Source organism: Leptosomus discolor, chromosome 18 (assembly GCF_034619465.1).
Source record: "Leptosomus discolor isolate bLepDis1 chromosome 18, bLepDis1.hap2, whole genome shotgun sequence".
Classification (NCBI taxonomy): Eukaryota; Metazoa; Chordata; class Aves; order Leptosomiformes; family Leptosomidae; genus Leptosomus; species Leptosomus discolor.
The window spans coordinates 11,558,233-11,577,863 of record NC_141408.1 but is presented as its reverse complement, the minus strand read 5'-3'; the positions used below and the strand labels follow the sequence as shown (position 1 = coordinate 11,577,863).

Below are 19,631 nucleotides of genomic sequence, written 5' to 3'. Positions count from 1 at the left end.
TGGATGGCTCTCCACTTCCCATCATCTTCTTTCAGTATTTTATTTGCTTAGTGAAATAGAAAGATTAACCCCCAAAATTCCCACCCAACACTTAAATACCAAGGAAGGGCTGAAGGAAAGGTCTTCTACTTGCTTTCCCGTCTGGCACAGTGAATGGCACATCCGTTGTACATTAGCATTCCCAGCTACACGCTTTTCGAGGCTAATGTACAATGAGGTACTACTAGAGAGTAAATTGCCCATTTTGCAGCATGGAGAAGTTTAATTAAATACATTTTAATGTCCTCAAAGATTTGAACTTTATTTGTACTTGCTTTTCAAATCAATCACAGCCTTACTATTTCTCTTGGAGTGCATTGTTTGTTGGAAGAGTGCAATACTTGGGGAGTGCAGCTCTGCAGGAGTGCTTTAGAGGTTTCTAGAAATACACTTTTAATAATAGGACTTATTTTCGTAATTGAGTCCAGTGAAGAAAAAGGGTGGCATAAACTGCTACAGTTCACCTTCTTTAAAAACATTCTTTTTTAACTGTCATTTTGGTTTAGAAAAAGAAAAAAGCTCTATGGGCTGAAAGTGCTGGTCAAACGCACTGTCAGCTAGACTGATGTGAAGCAGTGCTGACATTTTTTGTTAAAAAAAAACCCAACAACTTTGTTTAATGAATTTTGAATGTAAAAGAAAAAAAGACACTATAGGGTGATCAGCGAAATGCTGAATACAGTAAACATCTTTCATGACAAAGAATACAAATACCCTGCAGATCTGCTTTCAATAGCAATTGCTAGGCCCCCTGCTTTCAATAGTTAATACCGAGGCCCCTCTCTCACCAAGCCTTAGTGGTAACAATCACAAGCCAATGTTTAAAATGTTGACATGCTAAGCACATTTAGAAAAACCTATGTCTGCATTCCCTATGGATGGTGTAGCATAACTGTCTAACACCTAAAGAGCAGCAATTAACAAAGTGAACTGAGCTAATCACCTCATCTCCTGAAAAGTTGTACGTAAGGGCAATGAGTTCTCTCTGAGATATTCCACTTCTCTCTTGCATGATGTCAGTGGACCTGTAGCTGGTCCATATATGTATTTACGCCCTAACAGCCTATATGTCTCCATTGGAAAATATTTAGGAAGAATATCTGTATTAGGAAAAAAGTAGAAAGCTGTTGAGAGAGGCGTTTGTATTATGCTCATTCATCCCAGCTCCTGGCATCAGGCACCACCATCATTGCAGTAAAACATGTATCAGCGAAGGTCTGGAATGAAACTTTTGGAGACACAGTGAAAATAAAGATGACAAATTGGTGCCGGGGGAGACATATAAAGAGGAGATGTAAAGGAGAAACAAAATTAATATACTGAAGATTCTGAACCCATACCTAAAGAGAGTGATGAGAGGCAGGCAAGGATCAGTAGATTTCTGGAACAAAACTGAAATTTGGTAGTTTGGAAATACCATGTTTTCAAATGAAAGCTGACATCCTTTCCCTTCTTTTCTTCCATTTAGCCTGTCTGGGAGCTGGTGTACAGACAGTTTCATGTGCAGGGCTTGAAACATGGCAGAGAAATTACAGAGCATTTGCTGTGCGGGTTTTGGCCAACTTACAAGGTCAGTTAATCCTGACATGAAAAAGGACAGCATCCATTACATCCTATCCACTGAGTCAGACCAACAGCTTTCAGTCTGCAGTTTGAAGACCTTTCTCCTGGCATAGGATTCCATGACAAACGATTCTGGAGTATAAATGCATTTCTGTGTGTACTACAATCTGTGTGTGATGGGGTCCACATGTTGACTGAAACTTTTTTAGGGGTCTTCAACTGAAAAGGGCTGATAAAAGCTTTGCAGTAGGCTTTTAAACTTTGCCCGGCACTTAGGTATCTGCTGCTGATGGTTCCTGGAAAGCTGGGAGCTGTTTGTTGCCCACTGTCCTGGCACTGAAGACTGTTCCTGAAGCGCTGAATTTTGCTCATGTTATTCAGAATTGCCTTAAGATTTGCAGCACTCCAAGAAGAAGCAAAGTCCCAAAAGTGAGAGTGGACTATCTTCTGGCTTGATTCTGGAGAGGAAAGTGGCTGGTGGGTTTTGTGCTGGGATTGCAAGGCAGCAGCTGCGAGCGCAAGTCTGACCCATTCGATTCCCCAGGTTGCTCTCACAGCCCTGCTGCAAACAAGCAAGTGTATGTGTCTGCAACTCCTTAGGGAGTTAGTGTCGGTGGTTTTGCATTTAAACTTTTGCCTGAGAGATAATGGCAAAATTAAGTAATTAATGTTTCCCTGGCTCTCAGTCTCTGTGCCGGACGATTTTCCTTGCTGTAGCCAATAGGATTTTCAGCTATTTGCACTCAGTGAAGTGTCTTCAGTTTTCTTGAGAATGAAAAGGGCTCTTGCAAAATTTAATAGCGCATGGATTAAATGAGAAAGAATTGCAGTGATGGCAGGAAAAGACGAGCTTGACGAGATGTGTGTACAGGCGCTTTAAAACAGTAGGAGTGTCACACATCTAGTTCAGCCTTACAGCGTTCCCTTTGCACGTGACTAGAGATTTGCTTTGGAAGGACCTCCACAGCACTATTTTTCCCCTTGTTATACTTACCAGTGGCGAATTGGCAGAATCTCAGTACATTTTCAGAACATATTTTACCGGTTTTGTACTGTTTTCTGTCCAGTATAGTTACAACCTGGGGCGCGACAAAACTTTTATCATCACCGGCATTGGTGGTTCAGTGGTAGAATTCTCGCCTGCCACGCGGGAGGCCCGGGTTCGATTCCCGGCCAATGCAGTTGAGCTTTTTTTTTCTTTTTTTTTTTTTGATTAAAAATTCTCCTTCCTTTTCCGCTTCCGTCCTGGTCGCCAAAACCTCCTTCAGCTCAACCCCGGCTTCCCCCGCGCTCCCCTCGCCGTGGCCGGCTGCGGGTGTGTGCGTGTAAGCAGAAGCTCCTCGGCGAGGCGGCGGCCAGGGGCGGCCCCAACACACGGCCGTGCCCGGCGCGGACAAGATGGAGGTGTAAGGAGGGGGGGGGGGGGGGGGGGGCGGCGCGGGGACGGGCCGCTGCCGCCTTCCCCACAGCTGCCACCCTTCCATGGCGGCAGCGGGGGGCCCAGGCCTGCCTGGGGGGGGGTGGGGGTGGTGGGGGGTACATCTGTCTGGGCCTGCCTGTGGGGCGTGTTGTGTGGGTACATCTATATGGGCCTGCTTGTGGGGGGGGGTGTGTGTGGGTACATCTATATGGGCCTGCTTGTGGGGTATATGTATGAGTACATCTGTATGGGCCTGCCTGTGTGTGGGTACATCTCTATGGGCCTGCCTGTGGGGGTGGGGGGTACATCTATATGGGCCTGCTTGTGGGGTATATGTGTGAGTACATCTATATGGGCCTGCCTGTGGGGCTGTGTGTGTGGGCATTGTATCTATGTGGGCCTATCTGTGTCCGTGTGGTGTATCTATATGGGCCCACCTTGCCGTGTGTGTGTATGGAGGGTATACTCAGCCTTTAACACCCCCTATAACTGTCAGTATGTTCAGATGTTCTGCTGAGAAACTGAGGTGGCTTTTTTCTTTGCTTTAAAAATCTTGCCGAAGCTTCTCTTTGTTTGGGTGAAAAGCATCGGGGCTCAGCTTGAATCCCTCTCTCTGTCCCCATCTCCCCTGCCCTCCTGTCTCCTCATGCTCCCTTCTCTGCTCAGCCCCGCCAGAGGTGAAAAGTGAATCCTCAGCTGCAGCTTCTGGGAGAGAATTATTTCCATGAGCGGCAGGCAGGCGACTCACTGTGGGAGCTGAATATGCTGGAGAAGGAGAAAATCTAATGGGTGTGCGCCAGCAATGGCAAACATAGGAGGCGAGTCGAAATTTTGGCTAGCTGGTAATTCATGGCAGTTAGACCTGCCAGCCTCCAGGTTGCCATCCCAGACAGCAAATTTTGTTGCCTTCCTACGCTGACAGCACTAGGCATGTTTCTGTCTTATTAGCGTCACCTGGGCACAAAACAAGGATTTGACCTATTTTGAATCTTAGAAAGTCATTCTCGTGACTTCCCTGGAGCCCGTTAACGTTGTGCGGTCATATACGTGTACGGGCACTGGTTTCTGATGAATGGAGGCACAGAGGATGCCAGTCCTGTGGGATGTGTGCCAGCATCCTCAAAAGTCAGCTGAGCTGTTGCAGTTCATGTTACCTATGGATGCTCTACTATCATTAAATCTTCTCTACTGTTATATAAATTGTAATTAAATCTTGTATACATAAAATTCAAAAGTAGGTAACGATAAGAAACATGCATTGAACTACCAGTTTGTGTTACGTTAGCTTTAACAGGAGCAGCAGCCTGCAGGGAAGTGAGCTGTTCTTGCTGTTCTGTACTGAAAAACGCTGTGAAACATAGACAGGCTCAAAGTTGCTGGTGCGTGTGAGGAAGGATAGGATTGCCCTGCTGAGAAAGGTGCTTTTGATACCGTTGCTGATCAGTCTGTGATGCTGCTTATGCATCCACTTGTTTTTTCTTAGCTTGAGTAGCCCCATTTGTTTTACTGGTGCTACCTCTTTTAGCACCGATCGGAAGGTGCATCAGAGGTGGAAGACCTGGGGGCCGAAGTCCTGAGCTGTGGGTGTGTGTCCCTTGCACTGAAATGGAACAACTTGGTCCCTTTTGCACTTGACTTGCTGTTGGAGTTTAACCTCCCTAGTCTTGTACCTCCTGCCTGATGGCCTTCAGTAGAGGGAAGCTCTGCAACTAGGAAAACCTCCCCTAAGTTCTTATCCTGGCAGAATTATCTGTTACTAGAGAAAAGAACCCTCCAGAAAATGTTGTGATTTAAATACACAACATAATTTAAGCAGCAGATTTAAAAACATGAAGTCTCGGTGATATTTTTAGAAGGTGTGATGCCATATATGAAGATATTTTTTGATATATGCAGAAGACCCTCTCAATAATATTTCGGTTTGGACTAAAATTTGGGCAAATGTTACCTATTTAAAGATCCTAAAAAGTGCTTATACATTGGTGTTAACATGACTTTTTTTTTTCTTTTCTACTTAAGTCTTAATCTCATAAACATTAAGTGTACTGTTTTAGAATATATATTAGAATTCATTACTTATAATTTCCTGTTTTCTGAATGTAAAATTGGTAGTTGATTCATGAGAGTTAGAACGGAAGAAAATTGTATTTCTACTTTATAAGTTCTGCAAAAGTTTTTGGAACTCATCTTGCTTACCAGTTTGTAGTTCTGGCAGTTCAGCACAACAAAAGTGGTTGAAGATTTGAGACTGACTCATTTGCTATCCATTGTTAGAAGAAAAAAGAAATATTTTTCTGAATGACGAAGTGGTTTTAAATTAAAAGAGAACCAATTGTCTTAAATAATTTCACTTCGGATAGATTTCGCAGACTCATTTACATACTAATGTATTTACTCTATATGACCCTTTCACTTATTCAACAGAATAATTCTCTATATAATTCTTCTATAGCATTATTATTTCTAACAAAGAATGTCTTTGATCCATAGGGATTTCTGTAGTGATAGCCTGAATGCAAACATTCTGAAGAATTGCATTTACCTAACAACAAAAGCTATATGGTTTGTAAAACATGAATGAAAACTAATGCGTGTGTGAGCTCACTTGCTGAAGTTTCACTCGAGTCAGCGAAATGGAAGTTGAAGTTCATCTCAGCGTATTTTAGAAGGTCCTTTTCATTTAAAAACAATGATAGAACCTGTGGAAGTTTGTGGATGCATTTAACTCGTTTGAAAGTGATGAACGTGACAGTTCTATTCAGACAGTTGATGGTGCCTAACAATGCATTGTACCTTTTTTCTTTTTTTCTTTTTTTTTTTTTTTATAAGCTGCTGTGCAGACCTTAGAGGCCTTTTTTTCCTTTTGTATGGAAACTTTCTGTTATTGTGGCTGTTGACTGCTCAGCAGAATGTGGTGTTCAGGGAATACAGGATGTTCTGTGTCAGTTTTTCTCCCCTTTTTAAATTTAAAAATACAAAATTACAATATTTGGTAGTAATAGAGGCTTGATTAGTCTGAATATGTGCTTGACTCTGCATTCAGCCTACCAGCGGAGGGTAATGGTTTTTGCTTAATTGTGACGGAATTAGTGTGGAAGTGCTTGGCTGGTGGAAAATGGGAAGCTCAGCCTTGCCCTGCTCATAAAGGAGTAGCCACATAAAGATTCAAACAATAAATAAAGAGGAAATGCAATAAAGTGTTTTTTTTGCTCAGTACAGTATGTGTAAATATAGCACCATATCTATACACACACATATGTACATTATACTAAAAATAGTAACTGTATTTTCTTTTTCTGTACTCTTGACTAATAAATGAATAGTGTGCGTAGTCTGAATGATTTTTTCTGTCGGTCTTTATTCAGATAAAACTGGAGGCCCTTTCTGGTAACGAAGAGGCAAGGCAATTTGGGTTTTAGTTTGTAAAACTGTGTGAGTGAATGAAATAGTGTGGCTGAGTAAAAAGATTATGTTGTATAAGTGTATTATGATTTATGGGGAAAATTGTGCAAAATACACTGTATAGTTATGTAATAATTCCACTAAAAATACAGAAAAATATTTTTCCAGAGGTGGCAAAACTTGGTAATTGTAGAATCACCAAAAATAGATTCCTTGATAATTTCTTTTTTTAAAACACTGTGAAAGTAATGTCTGTTCTTCTAGAATCTGTGTGACTTGGCAAAGAAAAATTTTAGACAAGATTCATTTGGAACATGAATTAATGGTTTTCATTTTTGCTTTCAGAAAAGATGCGAATGCCGCATTGCTGAGTAACTTTGAGGTAAGTTTGTCTGCGTCCTGGCTTTAAACCAGCCGTTTAAAGCTGTAATCGGTCACTTGCGTACTTCTTTGGAAGCTGAAAATTGCCAGTGGCAAGCAGCAAGACCTGTATGTGATTTCCATCCTCTCCATTTGATTTGTTATTAAGAAAAAAGTTTTCTAAAGAAAATGTAGTTTTCTAGAAAATTACTAGTTTTCACTAGCGATGGGTACCAAGTAGTGTTACTTGGTTGGTCCCAAATCTGTAAAACCAGATATAAATGTGTTCCTCAAATAGATGAGGAGCAGATCTTTAGAATGTCAGTAACTTTTAACTTCAGCCTTGTCATATTTACACTGTTACTGGGTTGTTAGTTTGAATCCTCTTGTGTGTGGTGGTTTGTTATTTAGGGTTTGAGTTTCCACCTCTTTAAACACTTGTGTATTTGGGCAAGTGCACTGCGTTCACCGGTGCTTTGTATGATGTAAGGTGCATCAGATCCCAAATCTGGAACATTAACACCTCTGTAACCAGGCAGCAATGTCCAAAATATCTTTTTCTTAAATTTTTCTTAGGATAAGCCAGTATACCACCAAGTGTGTGACACACTGGTTGCTAGAGTCTCTTCAATATTGCAAATAAAAATTCCCACAGAAAAATTCAAACGTTTTTCACAGGTGGCTGCTGCTGGAATCAATGTTTTGTATTTAACTTTAACCTTGTGACGTGCAGTATCATCCAAGAACCAGTAATTCATTCATGCGTAGTTTTATTAAAGCCAGTGCTACTGGAAATGCAGCCTTACACCTCTGAATGCTTGACAGAATTTTTTTTAAAAGATCTTGAGGTATTTCCAGAGCGGGTTAGGTTATAGTAAGCATGAGGCAGTTTGCTGATCTGGGATGTGTTACTCAGGAGAAACACTTCTAGAAGCCTGTGACGTACCTTGATCTGGTGTCACGTGGAAGTTACAGTGCCCTGTCATAACAGCGTTCAAACAATGAATATTGGCATCCAAATAAAAAAATAATCTTATTTTCTAGTGTAGATATGTTCTGAATCATTTTCCTCTGTCCTGAGTAAAGGTGGTTTTTTTAGTGAGGTAGAAAGAAACGTAGCGTTCTTGTTGGTTTAACTTCAGCCAGGTCATGGAAAGATTTCAGTGCTTTATTTATGAATGCAACTTTTGGAATGGTTTTAATAATGCAAGTGCTTTGTTTATACTCTTTTATTGCTGAAGCTTGAACATTGCACAGCTGTTTCATCCTATTCCGAAATAAATCTTGAAACATTTTATCTTGAGCTGCATCTGTCTGCATGCAGCAGAGCAACCATCTGGTGACTGTTAGAAGAGCTTTAATGAGGTACTTGGGAAGATCTGTCTTGCCTAAGAAATTGATGATATTATGTCAACCAAGCTAGTATTAAGTGTGTGTTTGTTAAAAACATGTGCTATTGCAATCCAGAAAACAGCATGTATTTCAGAGATTATTTGTTGCAAAATCATCTCTGCTTCCTCCTTATTCATTTGCCAGGATATTTGTTGGAATCTAGGTATTACTGCCTGCTGAGGTTCAAGCAGTCACACTGTGTAAAATCTGTAAGTGTCCAAAGGTCTGATCCAGAATGGGGAGAGTTGCACAATCCATTCTTCATGCTCTTCAGTCAGAACTTTCTTCAGCTCAGCCTTTTCGTTGGTGAACATACCGTGTGTGTGTTGAAAAAGAGCAAAAGGAAGTAGAAAACGAAGTTACTGATGAGAGTGCTTATTTCTTGTTTCCCTTTCGCAGCAGTTGTCCTGCAGGCGGCTTTTCGGTCCTTTGCAGGAAGGGATTTGCAGCGTCTGCAGCAATAGGCTTGTGGGGCATGGCTTTTCACCGCTCTTCAAAGTCCTGATGCCCCGAAAACTACCGGTCTCTTTCTGTTTGCTCCTCTTCCCAGTTGCAATTTGACTGGCATAGCTAACATTCTCTTTATCGAGGTAATATTTTGCACAGAAAGTGGTGTTTGAAAGGAGTATTCGGGACTGACGTGTATGTCCTATGCCTACATTTATTCTGTGAGTTTGGAGTTGTCATTTTGTATCTCGTTGTCACTGCCTGTATGTTCTTCAAGTGTTTATTAGATAAAAGTTCATTCATAGCTTCAGTTTTGGCTTTCGAGTGAAGATTGACTACTGGTGGTTGATACACGAGGTGTTCCTTTTCCATAGAAGATGCAGCATAAAGTAATTGCAGGATTCGTAGCTGGCAATGTTGTTGCTCGCTGTCTAGAAATGTTTGTGTTTTACTTCTATGGACTTGTCAGTTTATGATGCCGTTGGATCTGGATCTTGAGTGAAGCTAGTTAAAAATCAGGGGATAACCAGTAAGAAGTGGTCTGTGACTTTGCTGTGGTTCTTGGCTCTGAATATATCATAAAGGCTGAAGCAAGACATCTGAAGACATTTCAATCTAATGTGATTTAATATGGGAATAAAAGAGTAATTGTGATGTTGTCCCAGCATTTTGCTGCGTATCTAGCTGGGATGAATAAGACGGTGTGTTGCAACGGATTTGAGAAAGCACAGTTACAAAAATCAAAATGTCTTCCTTGCCCTCAGACTTACCCTCTGCATCTCACTCCTGCATTAATAGTCACCGCTTCATAAATGCAAAGACAACTTTATTACATTCTTTTCAGGAATGTCTGCTTGTATTACATTGTTGTGATGAAATAGGGAGCTAATTTAATCTTTGTGGCTTAACATACCATAACACCGTGCTGGTCACTGTAACATTTACTATTATGGGTAACTCCACTGTAATTTACAATAGGGTCACTAATCTCAGGAGCATCTATAGGTCAAGCCTTTATTTACGTGGTTCCTGGCAGTGTGACAGTTGTAGAGTTTTTTGGGTTTTGGGGTTTTTTTTGCAGGTGGTGTAAAATTGCATCTCAGTGAGACAGAATATATATCCATTTTAATATTGTAGGTACATCTGTCATAACAAATCCAGCAGGGCCATAAACTTGTGTGATGTTTTACTTCAAGCACCACTCGTATTTAAATGGGAGCTCTGTGCCAGTACAGCAGGGCATGACCCAACTCTTCGGGACATGGGATAAGATAAACAAATAGGATAGATTCATCCTGGCAGCTTCTCTTTTGGGGCTTTTAAGTAACATTTAACAAGTGCTGAAAATGTGTTTAAAATAGTTGCATCTCTTAAAACCCAATTTACACACCTAGTCATCGTTCTGGTGCCAAAGCATTTTTCACTTCAGTTGCTGGTGCGTTCACCAAAGCAGCCACACTTTTTTGTTGTTGGTTGGTTGATAGGATAGTGTTGTTCATTTATGTTTTCCTGCTGTAGTATTTTTAGGTAAAATACTCTCAAATGGTCTAAACCCCTTTATTTTTTTCCCCAAGGTGTTCCAGTTACTTACTGATCTTAAGCAGCAGCGCAAAGAGAGCGGAAAAAACAAGCAGAGCTCTGGTCAGCAAAATCTGAACACAATCATGTATGAAGTGAGTAGCACTGTGAAATTCCTTTGCAAATTAGCCCAAGTTGGAGTAATTCACATCCTTACGTCTGTATATTAATGATTTTGTATCAAATTTTCCCTGTGAAAAAACACAGTAAAAGATTTTATTTGCCACTTTTCTGTGGCCAAACTGCGCTGTCAGGGCAGAATCATGCAGCTGCTCTTATTAATATCTATCACAAAAAGGACTTAAAAAACCCCTGTTCTTTGTGTAGTTTTGTGGGGCTTTTTTAGTCCAAATACTCTATCCTTTTAAGACCCAGGGCAGAACTTGCTATTGTCTGATGAACTGGTGATACCATGTAATCATGGTTTCCAAGCTGAGGCACAGATGACATATGATGTTATTTGATGAACACAATTAAAGTAGTAATTTACAACTAAAATAGTTTGGGGTTTTTTTGTCGAAAGAATAACAAAATCACATGTACAGATAGCACCATCAGTTGGGTGCCAGATTGGTCATAAATGTTTAATCAATTCCTAGGAAGAACTTTTAAAATTGTATCCTACAACTGTTAACATTTGAAATATCTCAAATTAGCAACTTCACACCAGACTTGCAGTATGGCCTGTTGTGTCTATGTCAGAGAATGGCGTGAGGAGCATCAGGATTGGCAGGGAGCTGAAAGCAGCGTGTCTTGCTTGCATGAGTAATCCCGTCGAGCAGTGAAACTACTCATGTGAATAAGATTTGGCCTAGGCTTTGTTTTTGTTTTAGTTCTGGCTTTGTTTGAAAAGGTATAGAGTTGTAATTCCTAAGCCTCATAGTCAACAAAATAGGGGCTTACAAAAAAATCTAATTTAAGTCTTCATGGAGACTAACAGTCTCTTCCTGTACCTCTTTGAAACAGCTGAGAAAGATCCCGTAAGTATATTTTGTCAGAATGCACCTTAAAGCTTTAATTGCCTTGTTACATCGCTACGTGTTAAATGTAACAAAACCAAGGATGCTCAGTTTTGTGCGTAGAGTGAAGCTGGTGTGAACTCTGGGTATATTTTCTCTGTATTTGACTGAAAGAAGACCAGAATTTGATCTTACAGGATTGTCTTTGTTTGTGCTGAGTATGTCTTCGTGAGCTCTGTGCAGGCGTGTGCCCATTGGTACTGAAATAACTAGATGAAGCTTGCTAAACTGGAGCTATGCTTTGCTGTGTGTCTGGCGTTTTAATTGATTTGAAATTGCCAATACAAGACTAAACTGAAAAGAAATTACTCCTATTAAATAATTTTATTACGTGACAATATGATGATTTCATTTCAGTCGTTATTGGAGAATGACAACTTCACTTTATCTGAAAAGGTCAGGCAGGGCTTACAGGGAAGAAGGGTTGTCTTACACCTTTCTGTGCTTTTGAATCTATTTCTCAGTAGTGCAGTGAAACCGGTCCTTAAGAATATCAGTGATTCATATTTCATCAGCACTCCTATCTGTTAAGTAGGATGGCTTATCCGGTGGTGTTGAAGTCAGTTTTCCTTTACAGCGTTTTGAAATGATAGAAGAATTTAATGGAAATACATTTGCATATTATTTGCCATACTGATCTTGTAGCTCATTTTCTCCCGTGTTTCCTGCTCTGTGAGTACCGATTCCGCTTTTTTGGCTTCTGACTTTTCAGATATAAATGCTCAGTTAAAAGATTTCCTGAGAAAGAAACTCATAGTATCATATAGAATTTTATGGGGTTTTGTTATCATTATTATAGATAAATCTGTGCATGTGGTGTCCTACCACACATGTCCCTGTGTTTGCAATCCAGTTAGTGCATCATGAGGCAGTTGCATTGACACTTTTAAGCTTTATGTATAGCTGTGCAGTATCAACAGACAAAGATTTTCTTCCTGAATTCGAAACAAGCATTGACAATACTCTCTTAAATCCTTCAGTTGCTGATACACACAATGCAGACAATGCAAGGATTTCCTTGACTTTTCCATTGATGCTCATTATTTCCAACTCTTCATTTTGGTGTCTAATCCAAGCAACAAGCAACATTCAGGAAGGTTCTAATCCACTTCCAGTGAAAAGACAGCTGTGAACTGGAATTTGTGTGGGGTTTTTTATCAACAATTTCTTTTTAACTTGGGTCAAATTACATTATGTATTGTCTGACTGCTAGGTGTCGTGTTGTTTTAAGTAAAGCAAGCAGATGTAACATTTGCTGCAAAAGTTAGCTGAGGTTGGTAGGTATTACATGTAAAAAATGGAGGAAAGGTGAATTGGCTCAAGTCAGATAAACATTTCTGATACTACAGTATTCTCGCAGATTTTCCTGACAACCAGCCTAACCTGCTTCTATGAACTGTAAGAAAGCTTTGCCAAATATCCATATAAAGGATGAAAACAACCATAGATTGAGGAGCTTAATGAGGTATTTATGGGTTGGCAGTGAGAGTATCTCTGGCACTGAGCACATGAAAACTTGGCAGAAGGTAACATGGTTTACAGGATTAATAGTATTCAGCTTTTCTGAAGTGTTACTGCTTTTTAAAAAGACAAAACAAAACAACAAAAAACAAACACTACAAAAAAACCCCAAACCCCATATCTTGGTACCTTTTTAAACTGACTTTGGATCTGTAAATGTTTTTTGGTTTTAAAAGGAAAAGTAAATGTGAGTGATACTATTCAGTGCAGCTGTAAGTGTGTCTTGATCACAGTCTTAGCATCACTGAGTGAGGTTGTCTCAAACCAAGAAGGCAAATGTCTTTCACAAACAGCAGGTGGGTTTTTAGTAGATGGAGCTAAAACTCGCTCTTTTCCTGTACTTTTCCACATGTGACCTCGGGCTTTGAACAGACGAGATAAATGGCCATCCAGAGCCACGGTGGGAATAGTCAAAGCTGTAATTCTCACCTGGGTGTGTAATGAGCTGGCTGGGTCGTGTCTTTACAGAATGAATTCACAGGGGCTTTCTGGATAAGTACTCATGTAATTTCCATTACATGAAGTTGTAGTTACATATTGCCTGTTTCTTACTCCCTCAGCAAATATCAGTATAGTCTTACCAAAGACAGAAAAATGGGGGTGATCTGTCATCTCTGACAGCCCTTCCCACTGTTAAAAAAAAAAAAAAAAAAGAAAAAACCAAACCCCAAAACCTGAATTGACTTTTCAAATTTGTCTCAGTGGTACTGAGGAGACTTTTCAAGATCAGCTTGTTTCATACACAACTGGTAAAGCAAATAGTAACTGTGAAGTAATGTAGTTTCTTTCTATCCATTGCAGACTCTGAAGTACATTTCGAAAACACCCTGTAGGTACCAGAGTCCTGAGACTGTGAGAGATTTCCTGGTAGCAATGAAAGGCCATAAGCTAACCAAGTAAGTAGAAACAGTAGAAAAAGGATAAACTCATGGCAGTGTTGGAAAACTGATCCCCGTGTACACAGTATGAATATATTTGCAGTATTTTCTGCCATTAAATACTCATTTAAACATCTTTTCCTTCACTTGTTAACACCTACATGGATGAGTATTTCCTTGTGTTTACCAGTGTAGTTCTCAAACAGATTCTTGTCAGTATTTTGGTTTTTAGCATGATTTCACATGGTCCGAGCACAAGTTAGAGTTCCTAAAGTGTTTTCTGAGGAATAAGGGTTTTTTTTAAGTTGTAAATGATTTTGACACAGTAAGAGACCTGCAAAATCCCCCCAACACAGCCCATGTTTATTATCAGTCTTATTTTTATGAACTTCTTAAGCAAAAATGCATTCATTCATTCCTAAGAGGTGAAAAAGGTGGCTGTACTGCAGGGAGGTAGTGAGTAAATAAGATCCTAATACAGATGTATGGGATAGAATGTTATTGTGAAGTTTTTCAGCATTCTTTTATGTGAATCTGTGAACCCCAACAGCTACAGATCATGTCTTGGGGTTGTGCTTTCTAATTGGCGTTTAGCAAACTAGGATGTTCATCTTCTCTTTTTGTGCTGTTTTTGCACTGATATTTATGTCCACTAGGATTTCTGAGATGTACATTTCAGTTACCTAAATATTGAGTCAATCAACACCCCCCCCCCCAGTTTCTAGTAAAGCTGAACATACAGTTCATTCTTCTTGTTCTGGGAAGTCCTGCGTAGAGAAGAAAAGATTTCCTTCGCAGGTACGAGAAGGCTCAAAGAGCATTTTTCCTCTTTGGCAGTGGTGAATGCCTGTTCACAGTGTTTGGAACACAAAAGCCTCTCGAACCTCTCTCCAGAGTGTGAGCAAAGCCAGTTGTAAATAGTCAGACCCAAAAGAAATTGCATGGGTTGGCTGCTTGCTTGGATAGCTCTCATCAGTCATCTGGTTTTTAAAGCAGAAAGAACGAAGATTTGGGTGCTTCTAATTGACTCCTTCGCCACGAAGGAGTGACTGATGCTGTATAGACACTGACTGCGTTTTTGTTCCCTGCTGGAAGGACTCCCAAGGAGTTCATGCTCTGGGAAGGAGGCTCTTACTAATAATTTGGTTGTGCCACAAAAAGAAACACAAAGCGAGATCGTCTGGAGAGTGCAGTGCCGCAAGGCAAGTTTTTACCCTATGCAAAGCATAGTAAGTTGACTAGAAAGCAGATTGTCAGCTATTTTGTTGACTTTCAGTGCCCCCTCTCTACAAACAATTATGTATATCAGCAGCTCTGATCGCAGTATTGCTGTCATTGCAGACACAGGGGTGCTAGTACTTGGAAGCTTTGTCATGGGTATTGTAACTTTGCTTGTAGTGCTTTCTTTTGTAGAACTAAAGTTGCCAGGTCAGTATGTCAGTGTTTAGTCCTCCTATAGGTCATTTTATGTAGCAGGATACTAATTTATATAGTGGGCAATGTATCTTAATTATTTTGTGACGTGTAGGTATTGAAGCACGGAGGAAACACTCTGTTGATTGTAAAGAGCTGATAGTATGGAAATGAGAAAGAGTATCTTAACGTTCCTGACTAAGTAGGGAGCATCTTTCCTTTCTGGTGATGTGAAAGTGTCTTCCTGTTGAAGTGAAATAAGCTTGTTCAGTCTGTACAGGGCAGCAGTTCAGGAAGCACCAAAAGAATGCTGTATCGCAGTAAAAAGCCAGTGGGGGTTAAAAAGGCAGAATAGGATTTTTTTCAGAAATAACTGAATGAGCTAGGCATAAGAGTCCCATTAAAAGTCAAAAGTTTTAATTTTTTTTTGTTTTAAAGCTTATTTCTAAACTTCTTCCTGGTAGAATTTGACCAGGACCTCAGGGTTAACTCTTACAAAAAGGCGAGGGAGCTCTGTTATCACGTTAGGTACCTTTTCCGCAGCTGCTCCCCCATACGAGGTCCCCAACAGTGAAGGACTAAAGGATGTTGTGTCATAACGCAGAGAATTCCAGCTACCAAATCTCTCAGTCTCCCGTAGTGCCTAGCTGTTTTGTGGAAGGTCTACCCAAATACTCAACTTCCCACGCCTGCTTGTTTGGTGAGCTTGCATAGAGCGCTGCTGCAAAGGTTGAAATAATTACAAGCTTTAAATGAGCTTTTTGGTTATTTTATTTTTTATGGATGCTAGGAGGTGCCTTTGGGTTTAGGTATCATCCTCTCTGAATCAGTCTGTAAGATAAGCAAGAGAATTATTCTCAAGTCGTTTCCTTCTGCATAATGGCAGAAGGATGAGAGTGAAGAGCCAACCGCTAATTTAGGTTACGAATTTACTGCATTTATGGCGTATCAGAACTCAGATTGGACTGTGAAACCTTAGTTTCTTGAGCATCCTGTACGACTTTTACTTTGTTGGTATCTTTGTCATCTGGTAAAGTACTTGCCAGCTCTGCATTTGCCGGGTACTCTGCAGTATAAGAAACAGAATTGTTTAGTGTGATCCTGGCACTTCTTTCTTCTAATCTTTTCCATTTAGACACTTGAAGCTAGAAGTATCAGAGCCCATCTGGCAGCCTCTTCACACCAAAACACAGAAAGCATATGGTGTGCAGTTGCTATATAATGCACTTTATGTGAAACCGCTTAAGATGGTAATGCCTCCAAGGAAATTTTGAACTACCCTTTGGTTCATAACCAAGATCGTTTCAACACTGCTCTGTTGTTAAATAAATGAAAAACTAGAGGCTTTAATAATTTCCATTCTGTGAGATGGATATCATGTTCATCTAGAAGACCACTAGGGATTTAATTCCAGGTATCTGGTAGAGAGCTTTCTTTCCCTTTGAGAAGAAAGAACCTGCAATGTTTGCTCTCCAGGAGCTTCCTTACATGATCTCCCTGTAATGACTTTTCCTCTCACGAAGAGTAATGAACTCCAGAGTCTGTCTTTGCTGCTTCCTTTCTGGGTAAGGCATTAAAAGATGCACTTTTTCCCTTGATCTGCTAGCTGGTCATATGCTGTCTCTGCTGGTAACAGTTCTCTGAAGGCGGCTGATTTGATTTGAGATACATGTTAGTTGGTGTCTGCCCTTAGTGAGGGCACAGCAGCCGTTTTCTGTTTGGTCGTTGCAAGAGGAACAGAGAATCTGGTTAAAAGGCACGGCTGGTCAGGAACACCCTGGCATCTTAGACTGCTTCCTCTGCTGTTTAAATTCCTTGTTATGACTCTGCCTCTAATCAAGGAGGAAACAATTAAACAGTGTGTTTGTGCTGTTAATTAGGCTCAGCAACTTATTTTCTCATACAAGGGCTTCAGGGCTTTGGATATAAGAAGGATTTGCGGCTATATCTAAAAACCTGATGGAGGAAGGTAGTGTGACCAGCTGGCTTTCCCCGCTCAGCATGTTATTGCAGCACTCGAGCACTAGGTTGTACTCGTGTATGCGAGAATTTCGAGGTAGTGCAGACAGACCATCCAGAGAAGCACCAAGAATCCAGGCACATCCATTTAACGACCGGAGCTTTTAACCAAGTGAATTCTCATTTTTCCTGCCCTCCTTCCACAAACTCTCAGCACTAACCATGCAGAATACATTGCTCGTCAGGCTGCGCCTGATGTCCTGAAACCTTCAGGCTCCGGTTAGAGAGCTGCTAGTGTTGTGCTGGCAAATGGTGTAGTTCTGTGAAATCACCTCGAGCCTTTTCTTTCTGTTATTGCTGATATTTGCTACTCAAAACGCCAGGTTAACAGACCAGCCTGTCACTTCTGCTGATACCCACCCATTTTGTGGTGTGTTTTTCTCGTTACTGTTACAGGCAGACAAAAAAAAAATTTTTCCGAAAAGGCAAATTTTAAAAATAAATACTAATGTGTGTGTGTGTATATATATATACACAAACAACTTAAACCTTTCAGAGTCATTTCAGATAGCTGCCTTGCTAAATGGAGCAAATTCAAAGACATCTAAACATATATTTCACTGATGTAGTGCTAAAGTATGGTCAAGCACAGTTTTTTCTTTGTTATCCATTATTTTGGTAAAATTGAAACTGTAGAACTGAGGTTTATTTTTTTGTTAAATTGGAAGCTCTGGACTGACATTGTGGTGAATTTTATGATTACCTCGCTGAGGCCTCAAGCTTTGGCTAACGCTACGGCACAGTAAGCCATGTTGTACTTGGAAATACAGTGTGCCACTAGCAGCTGATTTTCCAGTTTTAGTCCCTGGAATGGCTTCCTGTTTCGTAAGGTAGTGCGAATGGCTTTGCATGAAAAGAATATTTATTAAGCTCGTGTGCTGTAATTACGGTTAAATGAAAATTTGCTCTACTTGTACTTCTTCCTGTTACTGATAGCCTGTCTTAGACCTAATTTTGGAATAATTAGATTTCCAGTCACCGCATATTATTATAATTTTAAAAAATGGGACGTAAACGTTGCGCTTAAATCAACACATTCGAGGAAGTGTTGAGCTGAAAATCAGTAGTGCTTTTAGAAAGCATTTTCCCTCATTACTGCCAAAAACTACAACAAATAAAACCCCTACAATATTAAAGGCTGAATGATTTACTTTGTAATTTTTGTCTCCTCCAGAGCTTTCAAAGTGAATGCTCAACACCAAAGTCAGGATGGTGCCAGTTTAACAATAACATCGTTTAATAGCTTTTAGAAAGGCTGTTGTGTTTCCCCCTGAACTGAGTGGTGATTAACCCTTTGATCTGTAGCAGCGTGGCTCCGTTTTTTGCATTCAGACACCGTTGGCAGCCCCCAGATTTCATCCTGAACAAATGTCCTGACAACGGAGTCCAGCGGTAACCGCTGCGGGGAGCACAGCCCGGTGTGTTCACACAGACCCAGCGCAGGCTGGTGCTGTGGTTTCACAGACCAGGGCTCAGGAGTTCTCATCCCTGAGCCAGATCCTGTGGTCTTGATTCGGACATTTTACATGAGTTGCTGTAGTTGACTCAAGGCCATAGGATTTGACTCTTAACTGGTAATGAAGTACCTGGTTACGTGTACTGCTGTTACTTTATGGTCTTCCTAGCAGCTAAAAAACATACCGTCCTGAGGATAAGTTTGCCTCTGCACAGTCACAGATGTTTAGGGGTTTTTTAGCTCTGTGCTGTATCTTGGCACTAATACTGTTCTCATATTACCTGTGCCTGTACATCTCTTACTAGAAGAACATGTATATAACAAAATATATAAATATATACGTATAAAAATATATATAACATGCGTATATATTTACATGTAGTCTAGGAGTTCAGTAGCTAAAAAATGGGCAATACCAAGACACGTAATACAAGGTTTTGGTTAAAACATAAATGCTGCAAATATTTGGCTGAGTGCTGACAAAATATGATACGTTTTATCTTAATTTGCAACACAGTGTGTAACTGTTTATGCGCTGTAGGGACATGCTGTCTGTTCTGTCTACCCGGATATGCAGTGTGCTCTTGCAACACAGGCGGTGACAGAGAACATTGTTTTTTTTGACCGTGAAGGATTACACCATTGTAACCCCACATCCTTGCCTCCGACGATATACACTCTTCCCTCAAACCCAGACCTCAGACCCATTTTCTTCTCCTGTAACTGCACAGGTTTTTGTCTCCCGCAGCCTGAGCCTTATGTGTCCCAAATCCCACTCCACATCTTTTTGCCCTCAGCTGGAAATGCTGATCTTGGCTCTAGCTGAGTCTCAGCTACTGCTGGATGTGGCCTAGAAGTGGGGAGGCACTGCTCAGCCTGACAGCAGTAATTGCCATTTTGGGATTTCTCACTGGGCGGGTCCTGTAAGAGCCTGCAGAACGGACGATTAACTCTGATTAGTGGAATCGTGCTTTTATGTGAGAAAATGGCTTTCAGCTGTCACTCATCTTTGTTATGAATTCTTCTCTTGAACAAGCAGCTTTCATGTTCCAAACAGTGTTATTAAAATCCAGGCAGTCCAGAGAAAATACAGAGACTTACTTTTGGGGGGCAATTAAGTGAAA

At 40.6% G+C, this 19,631-nt stretch overlaps 1 protein-coding gene and 1 non-coding gene across 3 annotated transcripts in view; both read left to right on the top strand.

Moving 5' to 3' along the window:
* The first annotated feature begins 2,712 nt into the window (after positions 1–2,712).
* On the top strand, positions 2,713–2,783 carry TRNAG-GCC (transfer RNA glycine (anticodon GCC)). The gene has a single exon. It is a non-coding gene; the product is annotated as a tRNA-Gly (tRNA).
* Positions 2,784–3,000: 217 nt separating this feature from the next.
* Positions 3,001–19,631, top strand: part of CRCP (CGRP receptor component) — a 31,738-nt gene continuing 15,107 nt past the window's right edge. For both annotated transcript variants that reach the window (XM_086475299.1, XM_086475300.1), the window contains exons 1-4: positions 3,001–3,008; positions 6,770–6,806; positions 10,198–10,296; positions 13,543–13,637. In XM_086475299.1, the coding sequence (XP_086331425.1) occupies positions 3,001–3,008; positions 6,770–6,806; positions 10,198–10,296; positions 13,543–13,637 (239 nt within the window). The remainder of the gene's footprint in view (positions 3,009–6,769; positions 6,807–10,197; positions 10,297–13,542; positions 13,638–19,631) is intronic.